Below are 27970 nucleotides of genomic sequence, written 5' to 3'. Positions count from 1 at the left end.
TCTGGTCGGGGTGAATCGCAAAACTTGACATTCCGTCAAAAAACGTGACATACAGGATGCCATTGATTTCATTCAGCTGCCGTGACACTGCACCATCAATCAATGCGACAAGTCCTCAGCAGTGGGTAAATATCGCTGAATGCTTCGTATATCGCATCCTTAGTTGTGCTGCCTGCATGAAAACAAGGTTTAGTCAGCAGTAATCACCTTGCGGCCTGCAATTAGATTCAGTGTTGCTGGCAAGTGCGCACGCAATGCAATGCAATATTTTGCTATAGCCACCATGTCGTTATCTGCTCTCGCTAAAACCTATGTGTGTCACAAAAATCGCCTAAAGCAATGAGCCGACTATCCTGCGGCTTTCTGAACTTTACTTGTCGCCATATAATGAAAGCTTCTACAAAATAATATAAGCACCCTTACTTCCCCGTCTTGAAAATGTGCTCCACGAAGAACACGTCCAATCACTACACTTGAATTCCGGTATATCGAACTCAAAGATCGTGAAACAGATTGATATATGATAATTCGATGCATAAAAGCGGCAAAAAACATGCTTATCTCTAACATGCAAGCAGCAATACACTGCACAAAACTAGTGAGGCATTTCTTACAGCGGCCCACCAGCATGCGGGAAGTGCACCGCTCCTTAGGCGTTGCTTGACCCAAACTGCTGCACGTCGAAGTCGCAGCAGATGGTGCTTTGCAACAAGCCATTGCCTGTCGGAGGTTGTCTGACCCTCTTAGCAGTAAATGATAAACAGAGTATTTTCATTCCGAGAATGGTACAGTTCATTCCAGCAACACCTTCGCCAACCAGGAGACCAAAGCTCAGCAGGAAAAACAGCCACTAGGCTTCCTTAGGTTGTCCTAACCGCATGAAAGCGAGGTGATAGAAAAGGTCCATTAGGAGAAGCACCACTTGCCACGAGTTCGATAAGCGTGCAAAACAGTGGTACATTTTTGCACGGGACTTTCAAAGCAATGTCCTAACTGTTCGATATACAGAATAATGCATTATTTCCTCAATAGTGGTCCCTAATTACAAACGTGCATATGATCAGAACCACAAGGGTATAAAGCAGAGCAAAAAAGTACAGGAAGGAGGCCTCACCTGTGAATACTATTTTGCCGGAGGCAAATATTATAACAGTGACGCGGGGATGCTCTGGGCGATATGTCAGTCCCGGAAAAAGTTCAGGCTCGTAACTGAAAAGATAAAGCGCACTCTATTGCTGAACCGCCCCAAAGACGAAGACAAAGCTTAGAGGAGGACAAGAAAAGTGCCTAATACGAAGAGAGATTTCGATACCAAGCACAATTTCATTGAAAATCCTGACTTCTATGCACTCCGAGAGCTTTGTTGGAACCACTGAAACACTTGCGCACGGCACATAGAAAAACAAAACTTTCCTCAGCCTCTAAAAAGCCACTGCACTGTTTGCAAAAAAAAAAACTCACCCCTCCTAATCCGCCTGTCTAACTATTCCTGAGTATGCTGAGTGCTTCGAAAATGATCCTGGTTACGCAGTCCCGGTGCTAAAATTTAAGTGCATTTAGAGAGCTGAGCACAGCCACAGTCAGCCACAATGTTTGATAACCTTATGTTACTTAACGCTCAGTCTGGCCGACATGATTCTATGGTAAAACAGGTCTCATGAAGAAATTGTTTCTGACACGAGCAAAATTTAATCGTGCAATAAATAGTACAGCAGCCAATACCTCGACGCTAATCACATTCATCATGGTCTTCCCACCACCGCGCAGAAAAGCATACAAACGCTAAGCACTGTAGCCGATTTTTCTATCCTGTTGAAAATATGACGAAGATGCAAAACCAACACCGCTTTCCATTCCCTTATTCTTATTAAAGTGTTGTGGAGATTTAGTGCAATAAAACGTTATTTAGAGAAGAACGCAGATTTCGGCACAACAAAACAATCCGATCATCTAACCACCCAAAGGCTCTTTCACTGCCAATCGGGTGAAACACAATGGAAGCAAGAATTTTGAACGGCTGATTTCCACACAAACAAAACCATGTCCATCTCTGCCACATCTTGCACGCTAACTGAAATACAAGAGGAATTTAGTCAACCTAGGCTAATATCATCGAACCGCATGCTCGTTCGGCAAATCCAACAGTATATCCGCGAATAATTATTTGCATTTGTTTTCTTGTCTAATGCAGCTGAAAACTCCCTCTCTCACACTCTCTCTTTCTCTCTCGGGAGTGCGTGTGCTAGGAACCATGTAATTTCGAACGGACGAATAACTAAGTTTGCTGGATCACTGCTTATCCCGCTATATACATGCAGTAACTGCACAGCGCTTGAGCAGGAAGAGAAAGGAGCAACGATTTGCTGTGTATTCATAAGATATAGAACTCGGAAGACGATTCATAAGATATAGAACTCGGAAAATATAAGCCAATAGGTGAAATCATTGAAACAATGATGTAAACACCTGTCACCAAGAATATGACACTTGTTGCGCAACTAGACACTGAGCTGTGCATAGCCATATATTTTACGTGATTAAGCGATGCGCCACTGACCAGTGATGACAGGTGCTGCCACCGGTCCCGAGCAACCTCTCACAAGCAATCATTAATTTACTGCCACCTGAAACGGTTGGCAGTTTGCTCACAATCCAGTGGACGTAGCGATAAGGCCGCACAGCTCCACTTAGGCGGTATAGCTTCGTTCCTTCTGTCAGCATTATTGGTCGATTTCTCGCTAATGGTATGCGACGTTAACGTTAACACAGGCTTTTCTGAACACGGGCTCCTTAATGCTATCGAGTTAAAATTGCACTGACGGTGGCACCAGCCTTCCCGCTAGTTGATGTTGATAATACGTTTTTGAGCATGCAAGATATGTAAGCGTTTTGAGGAGGCCATTCGGACGTTGAAAGGGGAGTGGGCAGCTAGGATTAAAAATCTCCAATGGAACCTGAAGGTAGAACGAGAGGAACGGATTAAGCTAGAAACTCAAGTCGCCGAGTCGCTTAAGAGAGAGGAGGCTAATGCCGACCTGTTGGAGCGAATTTTCGGCGAGCTTAAGGAGGAGCGGGAAAAGCACACCTAGCTAGAAGAGCAGCTAGAAGCGCTCAGGTCGCGGCCGGCAGGGCACCCCGGTTCGAAGCAGTGTCAGGTGGGGGACGAGTCTCATCGATCCTACAGTGCTGTAGCAAAGCAGGCATTGAGAGGGGAAGACAGGTAAAAACGGGCACGGAGACTCGCGACAGTAGCGTACGGCTGCGGGTGAGACAGCTACTGCGATCCGGAGGGCAACAGTCACAGTCAGGAAGCGAGCAGTTAGAGCGCAGGAGAGTTCTGGTAGTCGGTGGCTCAAACATGGCGAGGGTTGAGGGAGGCGTTTTGATGACAGTGAAGGCGGAAAGGCGGGTGCACGTGGAGGCCCAATCAGGGAAGTGTATGGTAGATGCAATGGCCAAAGCCCAGGAAGTGGTGGGGGGCAACATGGATGGCGAACACCTTGTCGTTATAAATGCTGGTCTCACCGATATCCTGAAGGCGAGGAGCCACGAACATTTGCAGTGTTTGTTCGTTCTTCAGGGTCTTCACCTAGGGATCCATTGAAAGTTGGCGGCACCCGTGGCTGCTGCAGTATGATCGGTGTCGACATCTTCGGCTAGCTTGCGGTGCTCGTAGCAGCGTCTTTTCGCTGTCTGGTGCAGTCGGGCAGTGTCCCAAACTCAGGCTCCTCTCCCTGGAGACGTCGGCTGGCTCGTCCTCGGGTGTGAAGCGCTGAGGGCTGGCTTCACGACTTGAAAGGGGGCGTCCAGAATATAGAAGGCTACCCAGCACCTCCACCAGATATCACGTATTGGTGACGGCAGTCGAAGCAGCGATGAAGACGGACAAAAGAGGTCTTCTAAAAGAAAACTGTTTATTGGTCTGATGCGCCCAAAATGGACTGAGTCACTTGGCGGCGGCGAAGCGACAAGCGTGCTTGGCTGTCGTCGAACAGAATGCCCGCCGCCGTCAGCCGTGCTCAATTTAAAGCTGATGGCGAACTTTCCAGATAAAGCATGCAAAGTTACTAGAACATTCCAGAAAAACGTAGAATCGGCTCTGCCTGGCTGCGATCAATCGAGGTAATCCTAGTCACGTCTTGCGTCACAAAAAAGCGATAAATTTGTGTGGCGGCAGATTTGAAGAATGAACAAACACTGCAAATGTTCGCGGCAATATCGAGAAGCAGTTAGAAGTCGGGATCCGTAGGCTTAGAGAGACCTCTGAGAGTGTGCATGTGACAATATGCACAATCCCAGAGGTCCAGAGGCAGGCTAGCGAAGCGGAAAGGAGGGTCTTTGAGGCTAACCGTGTAATTAGGTTAATGAGTTGACAACTAGGATACGAAGTATTGAAAGTTAAAAGGGAAGTGTACGAGGCAAGCCCCTACCTTTTTGCACAGGATGGCAATCACTACGGTGCTGCCACTGGCAACAGGGTGGGTAGTAGGATAGGTTGCCAGGCAACAGCTTTTTGGGGGGGGACCCAGAGCTCTGAGGGAACCAGTGTAGAGAATGAAAAACCAAGGTCAAAAGGACGATGGAACCATAGGAGAAGAAATAGACACAAACGCCAGGGCCAAGTTAATTCAGATATGGGTTTCTTTAACCTGCAAGGTGGCAGGAATATAGTGAAATGGGAGGAAATACAAGAACCGTTAAGGCATGAAGAAATAATGTTACATGGTTTAGTGGAAACGCATCTTAGAGACATGGAGCAACCACCCTGTAACCCAGACTACGCGTGAGAATATTGCCATAGAACAGAGGGCAGCAGAAAGGGAGTGGAATTGGGGCATTCATTCATAAAAGTATGAATTTTCAAAGGGTTAAACTGGCATGCAAGGAACATATATGGCTAAAAGGAAAAGTGGCAGAGGAGCAAACACTCCTTTGCTTTGTATACCTGTGTACAGGAGCTAATTCCAAAGAGAAAAACAGGAAAATATTAGAATGTATTGCAAGCGATATTGTTGAGCTAGGAAGACAAGACGATATAATTAGAATAGGCAGCATGAACGCACATACAGAAGACCTGGATGAGTACACAGATTCGACAGGAAGCATGCTGCTGGGTATATGTGACAGGCATGATTTTGTTCTGTGCAACAGTACCGAGAAGTGTGAATGGCCCTTAACATGGGAGGCAAGGAGTCTGCACTGAACGATTGGTTATGCACTGTCATAGAGGATGTATATTATATTAGAGGTAATGAGCATAGATGAACATGGTTCCAGAAGTCTAGGTAGTGACCACAAACGTATCAAGCTGAGTTTCAGAAGAGAACAATGTAGGACTGAAGCGAGATGAACAATCAGAGGGGAATTTTTATTCAGAAAAGCAATTGGAAAGAGCATCCAAACAAATTGAGAAAGTAATTTTTGAGGATAATGAAACAGAATGGACTTATATACCAAATTAACTCGATTACTTGAGCTAGAGTTAGCTAAGGTGCGAGTAAAGCGAAAAGGAAAAAGGCGCAAATCCAAGGGTTGGTACGATGAGGAGGTCCAGAGGGCAATATATAAATGTCAGGAAACGTCCAGGGAACAGATATTCCAAGTAGAGGGGGGAACCACAAGTTGAAGCCGACAGAAAATGGGGTACCTTCATAAAGTGTAGAAGGTAAGCATCCTATTTGATTAATGAGAAAATTAGAAGAAAGGGTGCCCAATGGATGTCAAAAGTAAATCAAAAGGATAGAGAAGCAGCTCAAAAATTCTGGAAACATCTAAATGCAATGAGTAATGAGACTAGGCTAAAGAAAAGGTTAACTGTTGCAGATCAAGGTTTTCGACTAGAAGGGAATTAAGCAATGAAACACATAGGAACAAGAATGACAAACATTTTGAGAAATGTTGCACATAATTTATCGGAAGAGGATAGACCAGTTACTGCAATTCCTTCATTTGAGCAAAGAGAGTGGGAAAGGGCAGAGAAAAAGGTTCCAAGTGGCACATCAACAGGACCAGATATTATTATGATTATGTTAATAAAGAAGCTAGAACCAAAAGCCAAGCAAATATTAGTACAGGTAGTGAATAAAATAATAGTGTATGGCAAAGTCTCCGATGAATGGCGATTAAGTAAAATGAACATGATATATAAGGAAAAGGGGGACAAAGCTGACGTAAGTAACTACTGTCCCATAACAGTGACATCTGTGGTTTTACAGAGTGGTGATGCAGATTATAAACGACAGACTGCTAGCTTGGATGAAGAATAACGGGGTGCTAGGATAGCTACAGAATAGCTTCCGGAAACATACGAGTTGGAAGGCAATCAGTTTTCATTGATGCAGTGTACAGAGATTGCTGAAAAGGAACACAGGCCCATATCGCTAGCATTTCTGGATATTAGGGGAGCCTACAACAACGTTATTCAAGAGTATTTGTGGGACATACTAGGCACATTGGATGTGAAAGATCGAGTAAATAATCTTTTAAAAGATATATATAAGGGGAACAGAGTGCTTATAAAATCGAGAAAATTGTATCAGGGCCTATAGAAATACAGCGGGGGCTTAGGCATGGATGTCCTCTGTCTCCTTTGTTGTTCATGTTGTACCTGCAAGGGTTAGAGACCAAGCTAGAGAGGAGCGGACTAGGCTTCAGCCTTTCTTTTTTCAAGCAAGGGGAATGGAATAAACAATCATTACCGGAACTAATAAACGCGGATGATATAGTGCTAATGGCTGACAACAAGGAAGGTTTGCAGAAGTTGATAGACATATGTGGTACAGAGGAATATAGAATAGATTTTAAGTTTAGTAAGGAAAAATCTGCAGCCATTATATTTAATGATGAGGGTGGCGAGCATAGAATACAGGAGTTCACGCTAGAAGTGGATGTGTAGAAGTGTCTTGGAGTGTGGATGAATAACGGTGCTGAGTATCTGACAGAGCATAAAAAATACGTAATGAATAAAGCTGCTAGGATTGCAGCTGTCATGAAAAATAGGGAACTGTGGAATTACAATAGGTACGAGGTGGTAAGAGGGATCTGGAAAGGGGTGATGGTTCCTAGCCTGGCTTTCGGTAATGCGGTCCAGTGCATGGGACGAGATGTTCAAGCAAGGTTAGAAATCAAACAACCCAGCATGGGGAGGCTGGTCTTGGAAGCACATGGCAATACACCAAATCAGGGAATACAGGGTGATATGGGATGCTCGTCATTCGAGAGCAGAGAAGCTAGCAGTAAGATAGCATATGAGGAGCGATTGAGAAAAATAGGGGAAAGCAGTTGGCTAGGAAAGTTTTCAGATACCTGTATATAAAGAATGTTGACACGAAATGGAGAAAGCGAACCAGAAAAGTGACAAAAAATATTTGGATAGCAGTAGAGGGGCAAATCAGCAATTATCAGTTAAGAAAAAGGTTAAAGAAACAGAGAGATCTATGTGGAAAACAGGGATGCTGACAAAATCGCCACATGGAGCATACAGCTTCATTAAGCAGAAAATTGTCAAAGAAAATATCTATGATAATTGTAGGGGAAGTTATTTGTTGTTTGAGGCCAGGACGTGAGTTTTGCGGACTGAGACATATAGAGTCAGTACCACGAGATAGACGCGTTGTGGGTTGCGTGCGGAGAGGAGGAGGAAACGGCTGAACACTTGATACTTTTCTATAAAGGCTTCACCCTACAGTGGAGAGCAGCGGGGCTGGTTTATCCAAGGCATTGGGGTCTAAGGACAGTGAAGAGAAAGTATATTTTAACCGGTTAGAAGTAACCAAGCGAAGGTTATCTGATTGGTGGCTAAAATCAAGGCAAGCGCAAAATTTCTTGTCATGGATAGGTGGCTTGAGGCATCGCCCGATTTAATGAGTTCAGCCTTATCCATCCATCCATCCATGAACGTCAAAACAACTACTCAGTACCACAAAGCGCCTTCTGTTGAATCATGTCTACAGTAACTCACCTTCACGACAAACAGCCTGTACGAATGTTCCACGAGGAATCTAAAAACATATGGGTGATACACCTGGTTATTGAGGGTTCTTGTGTTCGGTCTGCCACATTAATGATTGTGGAAACCTGTAGCCATCAGGCTTCACAATGAATACATAGAGTCGTGCTAGAGTGAACTCAGGTTGTGTTTTGATCGTACAGCATTACCCACCACTACACGAGTTAGTATTGCTGGTTGTTGGCTTCGCTCTCAAGCGTGGAAACTGTGCTTCGTGCAATGGATGAAGTAGTTATTCCGGAAATCAGCAAGTTTTTGAAGTGTTTTCTACAGCTTCAAACATTTAGGAAAATTTAACCCACTTGTAAAGAATGTCATAATCATCGAGGCACGCACACAACGAGGCACGCAATCAACGAGGCACGCACACAACGAATGGACTTGCAACTGTGCTTTATTGACGTACATAACATCCTTAAAATGAACAATGGTGGAAGAAAGATAACTTGTTAACAGCTCAAGGAACGTATCCACAGAAGTGCCGCATGCGTTTCGAAAGGCAACTTGGTCCTGCTGTTCAATCAGCTCACGCATCGCAACAAATAGATTGCCATGGAGGATGCCGTAAAACAAGTCCTCAATGTCATTTGAAAATGCACTGTTGGCTCCAGGGATGCCTTTGTCGAGAACTTCAGTCACTGCAGCCATGCTCGCAACACAGTAAGGGTCCTGAACAGTAGTGGACTGTAGATGTTGCTGCAAATACTGGCCCACTAACTTCTGCCAAGTGCCTGCCTCTGTCACAATGACTCTCAAATTCACTCAGCCTTGTGCATTTTTGCAGAGAAAAGCACCTAGAGTCAATTCCCTTTGCTATTCTTCACCCTTTGAGACAGGTTATCAATGTAGTCTCACAGTTGCAGACTTCAATTTTGAGGGGTTAATTGCGCTTCGCAGGCTTGAAGTTCTTGTCAACGGCTGCCAACGCCTTTTCCCCAAACGTGGTCGTGGGAAGAACCAGAACCACGCCTTCTTAATCCGCCTGAAGAAGTGTAAACTCGGTTTCTGTGAAGTAGTCTACAACTCCGTGAAGAATGTGGTTGTATAGAATGTGGCGGTATACAGAATTCCGCTTACCTGTGAAAAAGTATATATTGGCCGAACAGGCCGCTGTATTAATGAAAGATTGAGAAAGCACCACAACTCTCTGTCCCCTACTGATGGCGCTAACTTGCCTCGACATTGCCGGGAATGCGGCTGCTACCCGCTCTTTTCAAATGTTAGTACTGTTGATAGAGGCAAGGAAAAAGTGGAGGGCGAAATTCTCGAAGCGTTCCTTGTTAGTATGCAAGAGGATGATTGTATAAGCAATCCTTCTATCACCCTTATGCAGAAGCAACTAAGCTTCCTTTAACAATGGCGCAAGATCGCAGCTTATCTTTAGATGCAAGATTGTTTGACTGAGCTGCGCAAGCTTTGCCACCGTTTCCTGTGAGACAGTTTCCCTCAATAAAGTACAGTTGTTAGTCCAGTCGTCGTCTGTGTACCTCGTCTCCTCGTTGTGTTCTGTCTTTTGACTAGTTTTTTTTTTCCTGAACATGTACCAACTGACCCAGATTTCAGCTCTACTACTATAATCAAAATGCATCATGATATAAAGTTGCTCTAACATGTAAAGCATATATAAACTGGGATAGCACTGCGGTATGGGCCGTTAACAGACATGTGCTTTTCACGGATTGTGTTCAGGTTAGTTTGCCTCGTTTTGGATAAAAGCCCATTGTGCATCAGAGCAGGAAAGTAATGAGACCCGTAAGAAAAACCACTATGCTTCTAGGCCGACATCCATAATTGCTGATCCTGACCTGCAGTGGAAGCTTCCAGTATACATGCTCTGCAGGGAACATATACTCGAAGTGCCCACGAGTGGGCATGTGCACTGTGGTCTGGGCTGAATGACTGCAGACCCAAATGTGCAGGCGTCGGATGCCTCATGGCAGCTGCACAATTTTGCTTGTTACATCATCTTCGCTGTATCTCTTCACTTCCTGTTGCATCTCTCACAGAGGTGCAACAGGGAATATTGCGAAACATACGCCGTGAATGCTTACCATTTATATTTAAGCACGAAAAGCATTTAAAGCCAAGTTTCTATCATTGCAATTTTTTTCATCCTAATCAACATGGCTTCCACAAAGGTCGTTCCTGTGATACACAACTTGCTCTCTTCCTTAATGACTTACATGCATGTCTAGATCATAAGGTTTCTACGGATGCTATATTCATACATTTTGAAAAAGCGTTTGATAAAGTCCCTCATGCAACCCTCATTCTTATATTTTCACGCCTAAACCTTCATCCTTTGGTTCTGGATTAGATCCGTGCTTCCGTAATGGATTGTTATCAATTCGCTCACACTAATTCTCATTTGTCCTCACTTTGCGCTCTTCTTTTTGGCGTACCGCAAGGATCTGTCTTAGGCCCCCTTCTATTTCTTATTTATATAAATGATTTGCCCTCTAACATCACTTCTAACATACACCTATTTGCCGACAAATGTGTCATCTATTGCCCAATAGTCAACCAGTCCGACATTACCATCCTCCAAGACCTCCTATGTGTACAAGAGCTTTTTTAATGAACCGTTATCAATTCGTTCACACTAATTCCCAATCATCCTCACTTTGCCCTGTTCTGCCTGGCATTCCGCTAGGATCTGTTTCAGGCCCCCTTCTATTTCTTAATTATATAAATGATTTGCCCTCCAACATCACTTCTAACATACACCTATTTGCTGACGAATGTGTCATCTATTGCACGGTCCTGTAAAACCAGTTCTTGTCTCTACTACCTTTGCCACAAATGTTTGTGCAATTTCCACCAAATAATTGTCTCTAAAGTTAATCTACCAGAGCTTTCACAAGTTGTTAAGAGGTTGCCAGCTGCTGCTCCCCGTCCTGATGGTGTCACTAAAAGATGCTCAAGACTCTTTTTGCGGAGTCTCCCGACTGCTTGTAATACCTAGTAAACTGTGCTATCAAACATGCTTGGATACCTTCCTAGTGGAAGCTGGCCAAGGTGATCCCTTTACTTAAACATCATAGTGGAAGCTATGATTATGGTAATATTAGGCCTATTTAGTTAACATGGAACGTAGTAAAATTAATATAAAGGGTGTTACTAATTCGGGTTTCAGCCCCTTCATGGACCACAGAACTACTCTGAGCCCGTGTCAACTCTGTTTCCGGCTACAATATTCGATAAGGAATGCACATGCTGATCTTGAGAGCCGAACTTGCTTTGCTCGTGGTGAACGCCTGAACGCTGCTTTTGTTACGCTAGCCATCTCCAAAACTTACGACAGTGTAGAACACTCCATCCTAATACATAGCTTGCAGTCTCTTCAGTTTCCAGATTATTTAGTAGCATGGTTATCTGCATTTCTCTATAGCAGCAAATTTTGTTACGTCCATAATGGTGTTCATTCAGAGGAGTACAAACAAACGAGAGACATACCGCATGGAGCTGTCCTTTCACCTGTGCTGTTTAATGTTCTGCTGAGCTCCAGCTCCATTTCTCTCCTTCGCCACGTTCGCACTTGCAGCCATACGGAAGACTGTGTTTTTTGTGGCTGCACCTGATATGCATTCCCTCTATGATCAGTTGTAATCATATTTGAGCACTCTTGAGCACTGTCTGGGCAGCTTTCACTTGAAATTAAATGTTAACAGTTAACAGCTAAACATTAACAGTTAAAATGTTCTCTCTATAGGATCCTGTAGTGCTCTCTTACATGTCAATTACAACCAATACCTCAGGTTCCATCTCTAAAACATCTAGGGGTCATTTATGATGAGAAACTCACCTGGCGGCCCCACATTGACCATGTCGCAGTAAAAGGGGCTTGTACCGCGGGCATGTTCCCTAGATTGTGCTGTCACCGCTATAGCATGCGCAGAGATACGCTACTAATGATTTGCATAATATACGTCAGGCCCATCTTAGAATTCCGATCTGTGTTGTTTGCAGGCTCAGCTACATACAAACTTCATCCTCTCATCCTTCTGAGAGGGAAGCGCTTCGAATGTGCCTTGGCCTCCACAAATTTCTGGCTACCAATGTGCTGTACCTTGACGTCTGCATTCCTGCTCTCTTATCTCGACTTCACTTTCTAACTGTGAAGACTTACATATGATTCTATGAATCACAGTTCTACTGTTCGCAGAGCAATTTCTGTTGCCAGCCGACCTCCTTTTTTGGTGCCCACAGGTTTCGTTTTCATACCCACAGGTTGTGCTTGTGCAAAGACTATTTGGGCCTTTAGATGTGAAAAATGTATAACATCCTTCCAGTGTTAAGCAGCGGGCCCTCTATCCACATTGTTTTTTCGATGACATTTTCCCCAAAATGCAAAACATTTACCACTCGGTATTCTAAATAGTGAACTAGAAGATCATTTACGGGCCCCACCTAAAAATATTGCAATAGCAAGTGGCGCCTCACAATGCAGTGAAAAGGCAGGTGTGGGAATATTCTGTTTGCGTTTACACTGGTCCTCTTCTCTGCACCTTCCGGACTCCACCCCTATCTTTCAAGCAGTCTCTAGCAGTAGCACTTGTTCTACGGAAGCTAGACCCCTAATTACTACAGCAGCAGTCATTACCTATCTTTATCTTTTTGTTCGTTTCTCGCAGCGCATGTTGACACTCCCACTTTAAAAATGCTATCCCTGCTTCCTTAACATTCGAGCCTTGCTGATTTAATAGAGGCTTCAAGTCGCAGCAGTGTGACAGTAAATGAAATACGTGATAACCTCGCAAAGACTTTCCTAAGTGGCTCTGTGTTGCCTATCCTCCCAGCTACAGCCTATATCACAGCATCTAGGTTTTGGCGACGTGCGTTATTAAGCACACAAGACACAGTACTTTTAACATCGGCGGATTATCAGCACCTGAGATATTGTTGGAGCAGAAAAGTTTGTCAATCTTGGCACCTTATATCTGATGAGACTGCGCTGCCGTATCCACACAGGTTTGGTTTGGCGCTATCTCTCCTCTGTGTATTATTTTTGGCTCTGTTGTCGCCATGTCACTTCTTTGAGAAAATAGTTGCTAGAGGAGCCTTTGCAGCATATTGGCCTTAGTTTGAGCAGCCCGCTCTTGCTACCATTTGGTGCCACCATGCTTGTGTTCAGCCTAAGATCTGTTTGCACCGCTGTTCAAAATTTCTTGCTAGCGTCATCGACTGCCATGGCAAGTGTTACAATATTTTTTTTCTGTCCATTATTTCATTTTGACTTCATTATTCTTTTTTTAATTCCTCTTTATTTTTTTATTTTAAACTCCTGTCCCTTCTCAGGATATGCCCTTGTTGAGGTAGAATTCACCAGTGTTGCTTTCCCACGTGCTCTACCTTTGCCTTTATCTCGTACAGGTGACTAGCAACCTCTGCCTCCTGATTCTTGGCCGATCCCCCAGTGAAGGTATGGGCCATCTTTTGAAAGGCTAACAACAACATCCAACTTCCACATAAAGGCATTGTCCCGTCTTCAATCTCCTAGTTAACAGGTCCCCGTAATTTCGGCATCCAATCTGTCGCCCTATGCCCTGTTACTACTTCTATTTGCTCCTTTAACACTCCTGTTCCCAGCAATTCACTGCCTGTGTCTTGGCCACTCCCCCATAGTGAGTATGTGCAATCTTTATTTGAGGCCAACAAACCAACACGCCCACACACTGCCTTGCCACAGTGTCTCTTACCATCCTTGCTGAAATTAAATAGAGGAAGCAACATCTTCAGTGCCTCTAATTAGAGACCTGGCAAATTTGAGGTCCAGGCCAAAAATGCCTAGCCCACTAAAACAATCCAGCCTTATGCACATCCCATGCAGATGGCAGGAAAGCGACGTAACAGAGAAGACTCAAAATCTCTGGCAGCAGAAGAAAAAACAAATGCAACTAAGGCACGATGACTCTGTTCTTATTGTTGCTCTAGTGACAGCACATACCCACGATGGCGATATGCCAGGGTTCATCAGTGAAGATTGCCAAGAGAAGGCAAACTGGTGCCAAGCTATTTATTGTTTTTTAAGTAATAGGTCAGAGATCAATTGAAGTGTAAATAAAAAAATGGGAGACAAGATCAGAGAATTTAGTACATTAATATCACTGAAAGAGTTTTTAAATGTGGAAATTTTGGAGTAAATTAGCAAGGGAATCGACCAGTAGCTATTATGTAATTGTGGAGGTATCCACAAACTTGATGCCATGCAAAACCTCTGGCTCTCGCACTGAAGGAGAGAAGAAGCAGGACCGACAAAGTGAATCCCATCTTTGTAATTGGAATTTCTTGATGGGTCCTTCTCTGATGCGTAAACCTTCAGCAACAGAGTAGGAAATGTTCCAATGTTTCTACCTCCCCACAAGTCACGCAAAGGTTTGTGGAAGACTGAACCCGCATTTACTTACGTAAAGATTTAAGCGGGGGATCATGCACTGCATGAGAGTCATCGCTACCTCACACTGCCGGGATTTACACGTGCTAGCCTTCTACGGGTACATGATATGTAGGCAGTCAACGGTAAAGAGCAAGAGATCGTTGCATGTGGTGGCTATATACTGATAACGCTGAATATGAGACATTCCTAACAGAGTGAGATTAGGGATGCTACAGGCAACAAGTCCATTCAGATCCGATTTTGCCAAGAAATCTGCTGCATCATTTTGAAAAATACTGCAGTGACCTGGAATACAAACCAAGCGCACCTCTTTCACCCATCTGGGAATAAAAGACCTTATGAGTGGCTAAAGCGCTGGTGTCCCTGTGGACATCAGCGCCATCAAAACAGAGAGAGAGAATCTGAGAGGAATATCACCTCAGAAGCATTGGAGGGAATTTTCAAAGCAGCCAGCCCAAGAGCCATAAACTCCGCAAGAAATATGGCCGTGTATTCCGGCACACGAACTGAAAACCTTTAAAAAAGAGATTTTCAGAAATACCAACTGCTGCCTTTTGGCCAACTCCAGATGCACCTGTACCAATCCCAATGTGATGTAGGAAACTTTCAATGTGATCAGAGTGGAGACCAGTTAGCGGCCTGGCAGACAGATGCTTCGCATTAGGTGGGAAAATAAAACCAAAAGCAATATCCACAGGGGACGTTGCGTAAACAACTCTGCATACAAAATTGAGATCCACACCAATGTTCGATAAAAGGTTCTGAGTAAAAACAACTTGAGGGAGGTGGAAACTTGGCCAATGGCGAGTGAGAAAGAGGGCTGGGTGGGAGACAAAAATAGGTGTAGCCATACCAGGAGCAGATTCAAATGCCTGCAAAAAGTCCTGACAGTTAAAAGGTGGGAAAGGGAGTTAATGTCGGGAACACGAGCCTCCAGGTACAGAACTGCAGTAGAAACTGAGTGAGGCCGACCTAGGCAAAAGCGTAGTGCGTGCCTTTCTGACAGCAGCAACGGATGAAGCTTATATTTAGGGGTGCTAGCAAAGAGTACGCAGCCAAATTCCAAAATAGATGAATGTGTAAAAGTAGAAGCGTCTCCCGGCGCATGACAAGAGAGAGAGAGTGAGAGAATGATGAATGGAAGGGCAGAAAGGTTAACTAGGCTACGCCCAGTATGCTACCCTATGTGTGGAAAGTGGAACGGAGGGAGAGAGAAAAAGAAGAGGGGAAAGAGAGATCACTTTTTCACACCGTTGGCCATTTACTACAAGGCCAAATTCTTATTACTTGTTCATAGCAGCCTACAGAGTGCACGCTCACGTTTCTCAACATTAGTCTTGATGTGGGGCCGCCATATGTATAGCATCATAAGTAACGCCTAGCTACATCAAAGGTTCCACCTGTGATTTCTTGTTCGAGTGATAGTGTAACAAGATATATAAAGGCATGTTGGACTGAAAAACTAGCACGCAACTTTTGTGCACATTTAATACCAAATTAATCTTATCCAGCCTAACGTCGAATGCACTGAAGTAAGCCTGGTGAGAAAGATATAGGGCATGAATGTCTGTTGCTGAGGCAAAGAAGGTTGTGTCATCTGGATAAGCATAAACTGTAAAGTCAGGGTGTACAGGACTGTCGCACATCAACATATTGAAAATAAGTAGGGGTGTGCGAATATTCGAAATTTTCGAATATTAACCGAATACTATATTTTTAGTATTCGTATTCGATTCGAAAACCAAGTATTTGTGTTGTTTCGAATATTCGATGCGACGCGAATATTCGTATTTAGCCGAATATTTTACTGCGGGCACCGTCGTTCGTTTCGGTTCGCAAGTCCTATCGACATCGACATAGCAACATGGCGGCGCTCAGAGCCATGCGTAACGTCGGGCCATGCTGTAGCTGATTGTGCTGGTGAGCTTCTTTGTGGCTATACCTGCGACGGCGCGTCCGACTCTGATTCGTGCCATGGCGAACCAAGGATGTGGAAACCGAAAAGGAAAGAGCGCTGTATGGAAATACTTTGTGAAGACATCGCCGTCGACGGCGGAGTGCACCACGTGCAGCAAAGTGCTTCGAACGCCTTCAGGTACGACAACGCCGCATGTCAACCATTTGAAGCTGCATGCGGCCCAGCTGAAAGAGTATCGAGAGATGGCTGCAGGTGTGCCGGAGAAAGATCAGCCGACCATGGCCGACTTTGTGCGCCCGACAGAGCCGCTTTCACAAAAGATGACGCAAGCACTAAATAGCAAGGTCGCTGCCATGGTGGCGCTTGATTTGCAGCCCTACAGCGTCGTTGAAGACCGCGGGTTTAAAGAGCTGTTGGCAGCTGCTGTTCCAAACTATCGCCTACCGTCGCGCTCTACACTTTCGCGGGTGCTTGTTCCGCGCATGTATGACGATACGCGGAAGAAGGTGAAAATGGAGCTTAGCAACGCTTTTGAAGGCGGAACTGCAGCTGTTGCCTTTACCAGCGATATGTGGACATCGCGAGCGAACGAAAGCTACGTAAGCTTCACTTGCCATCTCCTAGCTCCTAATTTTCAAATACAGCGGTTCACGCTTAACACGCGTCATATGGCTGACAGTCACCGTGCTGAAAACATCGCAGCTATGCTGGACGAGATGTGCAGCGAGTGGGAGATACCCGACAACTGTGAAAAATACATCGTGACAGGTAATGGGCGCAACATCCGTGCCGCTGTCAGGAGGCTCCCGTGGACTGAGCGATCGTGTTTCGCCCACACCCTGCAGCTAGCCCTTAACGACGCAAGATCTCGTACGCCGCCCATTGATCGTCTGTGCAAGAAGGCCAGACACATTGTTGGTCACTATAAGCACAGCTCATTGGCACAAAAAAGGCTAGAATACTAAAAAAACAGGCAAAGATCCTCTCCGTCTGGTGCAAGACGTAGAAACCAGATGGAACAGCCAGTACCTAATGCTATCTCGTCTCTTGGAACTAAAGGAGGCAGTCACTGTTGACCTTGCCACTTCAGACAACAGCATTGATGGCTCAGTTCACAGGAATGGAAAGAGGCTTCTGAATATGTAGAAACGCTCAAGCCAGTCTTCAAAGCCACTGTTATCGCCAGTACAGATACGTATCCATCACTTTCAGCTCAAATACCACTCATTTTTGGAATGCTGCATTATCTTGCAAACTTCTCTGGTACTACTGGATTTCATACAGCCCTGGCATGCTCGATCAGATCAAGGTTCCCCCTGTATGCAGAGGACAAGGAGGCATGCCTGGCCATGTTTTTGGACCCACGCTTCAAATCCACCGTATTCAGAGCCGACAAGGAAAAGATGATATGGCTAAAAGATTTAGTGCTACAAAATCTGTCCCGGTGTGCTCCTGACCCAGAAGCTACGAAACAGAGGCCAGAACTCTGTGCACAGCAGTCTTGTAATGTCTGGAATGCATTTGACAATTTAGTGAAGAATGCTGTGGAAACTGAAGCAGTTTCTGCTGCAGGATGGGAGTTTGCAGCTTACTCAGAGGAGGCATTGTTGAAACGAGACAGTGACCCATGCGACTGGTGGCGGAGTGTGGGTTCTTTCAGGTACCCTAGTCTGTCAAAGCTGTGCACGAAGTACCTCGCAATACCCGCCACTTCAGTGCCAAGTGAGAGGGCATTTTCTGTGGCTGGAGAAGTCGTTTCAGCTAGAAGGGAAAGACTTCTGCCTGACCATGTGGAGCAGCTGGTTTTCCTTCACGACAACCTTTAATGTTCATCCCAGCAAAGTGCTTTTGTGCTTATGGCAAGATAGCCTTAATCAGTGTTGTGTACTAGTCATTTTCTGTGATAATTCTACTCTTCTAATAATATTGTTCTAGACTTTGGTGCTTTTTGTGCAGCCGCACACACCTTTTGTGTTCATTTACTCATTGATAGTTGAACTGTGATGTTCTTGAATGCTCAAATAAATGTTTTGTAGTGGTTAAATGCGTCTGTCCTAGATTATTCGATATTCGATTCGTATTCGAAGAATTTGATATTCGCACACCCCTAAAAATAAGTGCACTGAACCTTGTGGCACACCTATGGTCTGGGCATAGGTGTCTGAGTTGTAGCAACAGTCAGTGCAAAAGAACTGCCGTCCTGTTAAAAATTCCCAGATACATGCATAAATGTAGAACAGCGGGTGTATTAATGATAATTTGGTGAGGAGGATAGAATGTTCAACACTGTCCTATGTTCTAGCAGTGTGAAGCGTCTACAACGCTGATACTTCGTTGTTGCCGCATAGCAAGGTGGATTCTGCTCTCTAAATCAACATGGGCAGACTATATTGAGCCTCCACGATGAAAGCCCTTCTGAGCAGAGCTCAATGCGTTGATTTCTGAAACACTCTGATAGGCGACTGTGCAGAATTCTTTCTATGAGCTTTACCAAATTGGATTTTATAGCTATTCTACAAATATTATCAACATGAAAACCTTTTGTTGAAGCTTCTAAGAGTAATATTATTTTCGCTATCTTCCAGGAGTGCGGCAGCCATGTTTCCAATGAATCATTGACCAGATCGAGGAGCTCCTGAGTGAACTCTTGGGTTCAAGTTTTCAGCACACCGACTGAGTCAAAAGCGAGGTGACGGAATCGGCAAGCCAAGCCAGTAGTCAATACCGAGGCTCTAACGAGGCATTCACGAATTAGATTCTGGACAACCTGCTCGGCTACAGCTTCTCAGTATGGGACTGGTTGTGGCTTGAGAACCTCTCTGCCGTGACTGTGCCTCAGCAGCCGATGTTCTTGTTGCAGCTTCAAGACAGCAATCTCTCGGCGATAACTTTCGACCATTTGCGTTACAATACTCGTAACCATCCTCTGAATTTTTAACATAATAGCACTAAGGCCCCCGTTCACCGGTAGGCCTCGCGTTGTTAGTGTTGCAGAAAACTCACATCAAGGGTGTATGTCAGGAATGAAATTAAATGAAAACAGGACTTGTAATGTAAATTAGAAGTACTTTTTTTATGCAAAGTAAAAATCCAAATTTCATTCAGTTTTTGAAAACACGACCCTTGGGTCACTAGCCATGCTACAGACTGTCACGTTGGACCGTCGATTTGACTGAGATACAGCGAAGGGTGATGTGTGGTAGTGTTGACTTAATTTGAACCTTTTTAATATGGTAATTACTAGAACGAACTAGAGACATGAAGCTTGGTTAGATACGAATTAAAATATGAGTATATGAACACAATGCCACGTGGAAAAGTTCTAAGACAAGAATGTGAAAACTGCATTATCTGTGATAAATGTGTGAATGTGAACAAAGAAGAGTAACTGTGTCTAAACAGAAACCACTGTTAAAGCTGTCGCGTCATACCGTTAAAGGCGCAGTTTAAGTGTCCCCTTAATTTTTGTACACTGGACTATCCACGGACATGAAATACCTCTGCGTTTAAGAAAAGTTTTGGTTGCAGACATCTCAGAGACGTATAAGAAACTGACAACTGCTTGCTGCACTCCATAGAAATGGATCTGATTGTTAGGCTCTGCTCCAAAATATTTCCATTAAGAATTGTATTCTAAAAAACTTTTAATGGAATAAAATTAACAGCATGGATACGCTCACACACACACAGCACCTAAAAAGCTCCTCATTGCAATAAGATGCTGTACTTTTTATAGCTTTCATGGCATTTTAGGACAAGGTAAGAGAAAGCAAAAGATCGTACCTCGCGAGCCCTCTTGTCGCCAGGAGGAGGCCTTCGAGACGTATCATAAATCCAATGTCACATGTGGCCACCATAGTCGCAATCTTGAAGTTGAGGAAATGGGCCTGCAATGTTGTCGACAAGCATAGATCGCCGGTCAACAGCAAAATACACAACGGTACTGCCACAGTTCTCTCATACTTTATATGGCGGTGAAACTCATGTTGAAGTTTTGTCTGGTGTCAAACAATTACGGGATTGCCCTCAAGTCTGCTTAAGAGCGCAAATGCAAAAACCTTTCCCTGTCCTCTCATTCTCCTTTCATTTTTCACTTTCTGTTTTACGCGACAGCGCATGCGGCTCGTTCGGTCGAGACGCCGTCGGCGTCAGAGTAGTAGTAGCTGTAGTTGTCGGCACCGCCCGTCGGAAATATTCCTTCCCTTGTGGCGCGGTTTGTGTCCCAACCGAGTGAGACCGGCGTCATTTCTTCTCCCTAAATTGTTCAACGGGCAAGGCCTCGCGCCGAACGGGCCGATGGCATTTCGTGGCCAGGGCCCTTGGCAACACTGCAACACAGTGCCACGTCCCACTCTTAAAGACGAAGCTTAAGCAGCAAAAAGGTTAGTACTACGCGAATGAGACACGACAGGAGAACAGGAACAAAAACGACAACACTGTTCGCCTGTCGTGTCTCATTCATGCAGTACTAACCTTTTTTCTGCAATAAACCAACTAGCCCACAACGTCATTCTACTTCAAAGCTTAAGCATCCTGCAATTTTTATCCTTTTTGTTTTTATATTTTTTACTTTTACTTTTTATTTTTTATTTCTGAATTATTTCATTATATATACGTCACTTCAGAACTGTTGCTTAATCAACTTTTATATTTTTGTTTTATTTACCACACAACTTATGAGTGACAGTTTGTGCGGATAACTTCCGTCTACAACTTCTGTCCACGCCACTCATGAGCCAAGAAAGTCTTTCGCCTTAAAACGGACGCTACCAGCGCCACCGCCAACTAAAGTGCTATGATCAGGAGCCCGCACAAACTATGTATATCACCGGTTGTGAAACGGAAGAATAAAATACCTTTAGTGTAGCGCGTGCCTCTGCGCATACGCATATGCAGCCTTTGGGGCGGCAGATTGCACCACGTTCTCATAGAGCCCCGAAACCTATCGCTTCGAGCCCAATCAACGCCTGTGCAAGGGCGTGGTATATTAAGCGGTAGCGGTACGCACTATGCTAAAGGCACAGTCTTGGTCAAAATTCTTAAGGCCAAAGGCTGTTTGCTTCAGCCGCATAACAGAGCCATTACAGCACACTTAAAGACCAAATGACCTTGAAATGCTAGCAGAAGGTTCCTTCTTGCGGTAGAGAAGCTTCCTGCTTGACTTGTGTTTTGAACATAGCTACAGCTGAACGCAGCTGCCTTAAGACTTTTGACCAAGACTGTACCTTTACGTGACCATGGCGTTTTCCGTCAAGCAAAATGCAACCATGGTCTCGCGCCTTTATTTCTACTGCTAGATGCATCACTCGAAAAAAGAAGCGTCATGGTTGGCATAATGCGCGCCTGGTTGCTTCCCGAAGAGACCTGTCAGGTTTGCACAACACACTATTATCCAATTAAAGGCGCAACGAGGACAAATTGAAAGTTGCCCTGTTATGAATATTGTCTGGTTCTGATCATTAAAACGGCGCTCTAACAGGACACGGAGTATCTATAGAATAGCAAAAAGGCAAAAATTATATAGAAGTCTCCCCATTAGTGGCCAATTTCATAGACCCAAGTTCTTTTGCGCAGATACCGGAGGCTGTGTCACATGGCTCATTCACTTGAAAACGGCGGCAACCCATTCTTTTCGGGAAGGACATCACGAGTTTGAATCGACCAGCGGGAAGATTTTCACAACCAATTTTTCCCACGATAAAAGTGTTTTTTGATGCCGGGAAAGCATCGACGTACCCAGAAAGAGGCAAGGAATCAATTGATACTTGGACTAATATTTGCATGGACTTCTCCTCACCGTCCCTTCAATTGCGAACTGTGCCCATTACACTTCGGTACCCATGCCAACAAGCTCTGTGCGACAAGACATGTTGGCAGAAGGCGATTAGGTGCGTCGTGTTTTTGTTGCTTGCCAGCTTGCACTGGAGACAATATCACATCAAATTTATTCACTCTCATTGCCAGGGTCTATCAATGCTCTTACTCTTCAACATAGAGCCGGCTATTCCTATTGTACTATACATACACTGCCTACTCATGTGCCATTGGCCACGTGTGCTCACCTCTCTGTATACTTCTATCTGCAAAGGGCTACAGGCCTTTAGAGGAGGGAGGTTAGATCATCATCACCAGCAGCCTGAGTGCACCCACTGCAGTACAAAGGCCTCTCTCATATGTCTCCAATTCACCCTGTCCTGAACCTTCAGCCCGTTGTGCCGTAGGTGCGGGGTGGGCAACATTCTTTTTTTTCTCTGTCCAAATATGTTCTGGACCAGCTGCTGCCACCTTAACCCCGTAAATTAATAAACCTCATTCACCCATCTTACATTCTGCCACCCCCTGCTACGCTTGCTTCTCTTGGAATTCAGTCCGTTACCCTCAAGTACCATCGGTTATCTTGCCTTCACATTACATGCCCTCTCAAGACCATTTCTTCTGTCTTTATATCGACTATCATGTCAAGTCCTTGCTTGATCCCTGACCCACTCTGCCCTGTTCCTGTCTCTTTTAATGTTACACCAATCATTTTTCTCTCCATAGCTTACTGGGTTGTTCTTAAGATGACTCCTTTTCATCAGCCTATATGTTTCTGCCCCATAGGTGAGTTCTGGTGAGACACAGCTCTTATATGCTCTTGTTCAGTACTGGTGAGACACAGATCTTATATGCTCTTATTCTGAGGGATATTGATAAGCTACCATTCGTGACCTGAGAGAACCAGCCAAGTACACTCCACCCCATTCTTATTCGAGTTACATAACTTGAATAAGAAAGAACAACAAAGCGCTGTGTCTTGTGTGTAGCAATTTCTCTACACAAAACAGGTTCCCGGACAGCACCTTTTTCTATAGCGTATTTTGTGATGGTGATTTTTTTTTTTAGAGGCGTGGGCACACTTTTAGTTTAGTTAGATACCAGTAAGCTCATTATTCTACTTCTTGTAATGAAAATTTCCTTACGTCAAATCCCAGCTTCTGTATGATTCGGGCAAACTTCCTTGAAGCAACCTTGGCCTTCAATTCACTGCAAAGTAAAAAGCATATATTGACACATTTGGCTCTGTTAATTTCACATAATACCATGCCATAAACAACTATTCCATACCAGTGTTTGATGCAAACACATTGTAAATAATGACACACAGCAGTACTTAATCCCAAAATGTTTAGTTTGCAGCCTTTTCAGGCAGTTTTTCCCCTTTATACGACACTCGTGAAGGTTTTTCGAATTCTGCCTCGGTGTTTCACAGCATTCCACACTCACGCTTTCAGTCTCTGATCGTCACTGCGAAACAAGTAACAAATAAGTTTTCTCTTCATGTTTCAAGAGTGCCAATTTGTTTCTCTTCCTGCGCAAAACATTCAACATCATCATCATCATCATGACTACGCCCAGTGCAGGGCAAAGAGGCCTCTACCATGTATCTCCAATTAATCCTGCCATTTGAAAGCTGCTGCCACCGTATCCCCGCAAACTTCTTAATCTCATCCACCAGTCTTTCTGCCGCCCCTGCTACACTTGCCTTACCTTGGAATCTACTCCGTTACCCTTAAAGACCAGCGGTTATCTTGCCTTCACATTTCATGCCCTGCCCAAGCCCATTTTGTCCCCTTAATTTCGAATAGGATGTCATTAACCCGCATTTGTTCCGTCACCCATTCTGCCCACTTCCGGTCTCTTTATGTTACACCTATCATTTTTCTTTCCATGGATTGCTGCCTTGTACTTAACTTTAAGCTGAACCCTTTTCGCTAGCCTCCATGCTTCTGCCTCGTAGGTGAGTACAAGTAAGATACAGCTGTCGTGCGCTTTTTCTTGAGGGATATTGGTAAACTGGCATTCATGATCTGAGATAACCTGCGATATGTTCTACACCCCATTCTTACCCTTATAGTTATTTCCCTCTCATGATCCTGATTGGCGGCCACTGCCTGCATATCCCTTTAACAGTTCTAGCACATCGCTACCAATTGTGAACTCCTGATCCCTTGTGAGACTGTTTAACGTAAATTTGGTTCTCTGCATGTTAATTTTTAGACCCACCATTCTGCTATGCCTGTCTAACTCATTGATCATGCTATGCAGCTCATCTCCTGAGTGACTACACAAGGCAATGTCATCAGCGAATCAGAAACTACTTATGTATTCTCCATTAATTCTTAACACCAGCATTCCCAGTTCAGGCTTCGGAAAACTTCCTGTAAACTGGAAGTGAATAGCATTGGCGAGATCGTGTTTTCCTGTCTGACATCCTTTCTTATTGGAATTTTATTGCCGACTTTATCAAGGACTATAGCAGCTGCATATTTGTTATAAATATCTTCCAGTATTTTCACATAAGGCTCTTCTACACCCTGATTCCACGATGCCTCCTGTGGTTAACAGTCAGTCAAATGCTTTCTCGTAATCAACGAACACTACATATAGGGGTTGATTATACGCTTTGCATTTCTCTATCACCTGTCAGGTAGCGTGAAATGGTCTATTTTCGTGTATCCTTTACGAAATCCCGCCTGATCACTTGGTTGATCGAAGTCTAAGGTTCTCCTGATTCTATTTGCGATTACCTTAGTAAATACCTTGTGGGCAATGGACAGTAAGCTGATCAGTCTATTTCTTCGAGTCCTCACAAACAGTCGCAATGGTTGGAAACAGTGACAAAAAATAAGGAGACTTGTCATTAAATAAAATGAGATTCTAAAATCGCTTTTTCTTTCTGAGATGCATGTTCGTCAAAACAATTGATTCACACTGCCTGCCCACCATTTTAGTTTTCCATAAGGTGTGTATTTCAATCAGGAAAAACATATCATGAGGTCCAGCAACATGCCGCACTCCAGTAAGGTGTCAGGTGGTATGAGAAGTTGAAAAAGACAACAGAAAAAGTTTTGTCATCACAAGAAATTTGCTGTAATGTTTTTGCTCAAGAACTTTTGCAAATGACAGAAATTTTTATAGCGTGAACAGAATCACTATATGAAAAGTACAACAGTACAGAAAAATACCACAAAACAAAATTTTGCGGTAGCGACAAAACAGCAAACTATTTTGCGGTCTTTTTTACATGGCTCTTTTCTTTTTCTGGACTGAGTTATTACACTGCGAAAACCTGTCAGCATGAAAATTGTTGAAGCCAGGCTGCCAAGCTCGCAGCTATAAGGAATATTATTTACTCTATTCACAAGTTTTCCTGAAAGCCTCCTCACTGTGATTTTTTTCTTGCTGGAAAATATATGTGGCTCATGAAAGCATTCGTGCCATAAAAAGCTCATTGCTGCTAGAATTGCAGCAGTGGTGCGTGTGTGCATCCCGCGAATACAAAATACCTAAGAATACTGGTTTTTGATTCTCGGAAATTAGATTCTTGAATGTGCAGGTCCACTAAGATACACATTAAGAGTTTTTGCTATATGAAATGCGCCATTCAACATGCCTCATTTCCGGCTCGTCCTAGGCAATGAAGAGGTGAAAAAAATTACCGACGGGGTTATTCTCTCACAGATATTGTAGCTATATGCACATTACGCTAGTATTTCGAGCCTTTAGCGTGGCTGCACCGACACCCTGTGGCTGCGCCGCCACGCTGTTACATGGTTGGTCACGTGGTGCGGAGCAGCAGCCGGCGGCGTGGCACCATGGCTGATCACATGGTTCGTAACGCGGTTGGTCACATGACGAACGGCGTGGTGCGGAGCAGCTGCTGCTGCTGGCAGCACGGCACGCCGGCGAAACCGAGCTGCAACAGCTGTGCGCATGCGCCGTGTCAAGTTGGGCAAAGGTGAAGAAGGAACGCCCAGCGAAATGAAGTGGCGAAAGATTGACTTTGCAATTCAACTGACCAAGTTCCACCCAGCCAGCTGTAGCTATCACGTCACTTCAGGTTTAACCAGAGCTAAACCACCGCCAATTTTTATAGTTTGGGTCCACGCGAACACTCTAACTTGAAATCATTAGAGACACATAAAAAGTCACCGAATGTACATTAATTTAAATCAATACGTATAATCCATAGATGTTCTCTAGTGCCAGCAATCAATAATCGAGTCTTTGAGTTCCGCACTATGAACTGTATTTTCAACAGATGCACTTGGGCACCTCAGCCAAGGGCATTGCAAAATCAAAAAGCATACTATAGAAGAAAATTCACTGGAAGTAAAGCCAGTAAAGCAATTTTGAATGATATCTAGGTTTCTGCGAAATGCTTCTACCATTTCTAGCGTTGAGTAACACTGTGCGGGGGAGGGGGCAGGGAGGAGAGTCGTCTTTATGCAATAGTGCATGCGTAATCTCTAGAGAATTTTCTTTGTAGGGAGCGTTAGAGTAGATATGGACAGTAACCAGACATGGTGCGGAGCGGTTGTGTTCAAGGGTGCGCGAGAAGGAAAATGTGCCGCCGACGATGTCGTGACTTCACCGAGCGTGGCACATACAGGCGTCAATGTAGAAACACGCATGAAGCGTAATTTCATCTCACTCTACGGCTCCGCTGCACAGTATGTTTCCATTTTCGAAGACCAAAGCCGTGGTCCTGGGCTCCCTGATGCGCATGATGAGTACCGGGCGACGTTTCAGCTTGTACTCTGTGTTCCAGGCTTCCAGTGCGATCTTCCTCAGATCCAGCCTGCAGCCCAGGTTTAATGACGCCACAGTGTTCCTGTAGAAAGTTGTAGCTGAGATGAGTGACAATTTATGCATCATCAAACCTCACTCTTTTTGTTTCAAAATGACATACGCACAGATAACGGCAATCTGATGAAGACAATGCGTTCATAGCCACATTAATTGTTGGCATCATCTTGTTCCAATATTTTGAAACCGATAAACATGTTAAAGATGAATTTTTCATGATCCAAGTTGATTCGTCTGGAAAGGCAAGTGCACTTAAAAAAGCACTTTCGCAACAGACAGTTGACGGATAATGTAATGAACACAAGGTGTTGATCCCCGACAAAAAAAATGACACAACCGTATCATATTAACGTTGTGTTCTTTGTTTTCATTTTCTATTTTCCTATGTAATGTTATCTTAACTCCGTTTTCTATCAATTTTGTGTTCCTTTCCTGTATTTGCCTTGTACCGCCGTTGTACCGTTATTATGGTTTATTTTTTTCTATATTTCTTAACTTTGATATTCCCTCTCATTCAGTGCTTTTGTGGACATTGAGGTAGAATGAAATAAATAAGTATATAAAATACGATAAAATATTTTGCACCTGCGTCTTAATGCCAGCTACTTCTGTTGTCTTGTAGCATTTTTCTTTTTCTGCAGTACTATACTTTTTTCTCCAGTAATTTTCTGTAGTAACTACAGAAAGTTATGTTGTTGATACAATTTTTTTGTTTTATTACTACTTTCTTGGCAAAAATACTACAAAAAATTTGTTGTGCAGAGAGAAACTCTTCTCGTTTTTGACTGGGATACACTGAAAATCGGAACTATGAGTTAACAATCCAACGTTTCATCGTTATTAGTATCTACCGGTGACTTGTTCCTCGATGAAAGGTCACTAGTATATCCAATAGCAGGTTTATCTTGAGCAACGAAGTTTTGCCACAATGACCCATCATTCGTCAAGCAATAGCATGAACAGCGAGGCATTGGCCTTGACATAATTAGGCGTCATCCTTTTTATTGGCTAGAAAAGA

General features: G+C 44.0%; 1 protein-coding gene across 1 annotated transcript; it reads right to left on the bottom strand.

Moving 5' to 3' along the window:
• Positions 1-10: 10 nt before the first annotated feature.
• LOC144100478 (uncharacterized) lies at positions 11-26886 on the bottom strand. The gene is made up of 5 exons (XM_077633423.1): positions 26798-26886; positions 23283-23346; positions 20107-20210; positions 1115-1209; positions 11-172 (listed from the first exon to the last, which is right to left on the bottom strand). The coding sequence occupies exons 1-5, from the start codon at positions 26869-26871 to the stop codon at positions 96-98; spliced, it is 414 nt and encodes a 137-aa protein (XP_077489549.1). The 5' UTR covers positions 26872-26886; the 3' UTR covers positions 11-95.
• Positions 26887-27970: the final 1084 nt, after the last annotated feature.

This window comes from Amblyomma americanum, chromosome 8, assembly GCF_052857255.1.
Source record: "Amblyomma americanum isolate KBUSLIRL-KWMA chromosome 8, ASM5285725v1, whole genome shotgun sequence".
Taxonomy (NCBI): Eukaryota; Metazoa; Arthropoda; class Arachnida; order Ixodida; family Ixodidae; genus Amblyomma; species Amblyomma americanum.
This window is presented reverse-complemented; position numbering and strand designations above follow the sequence as displayed.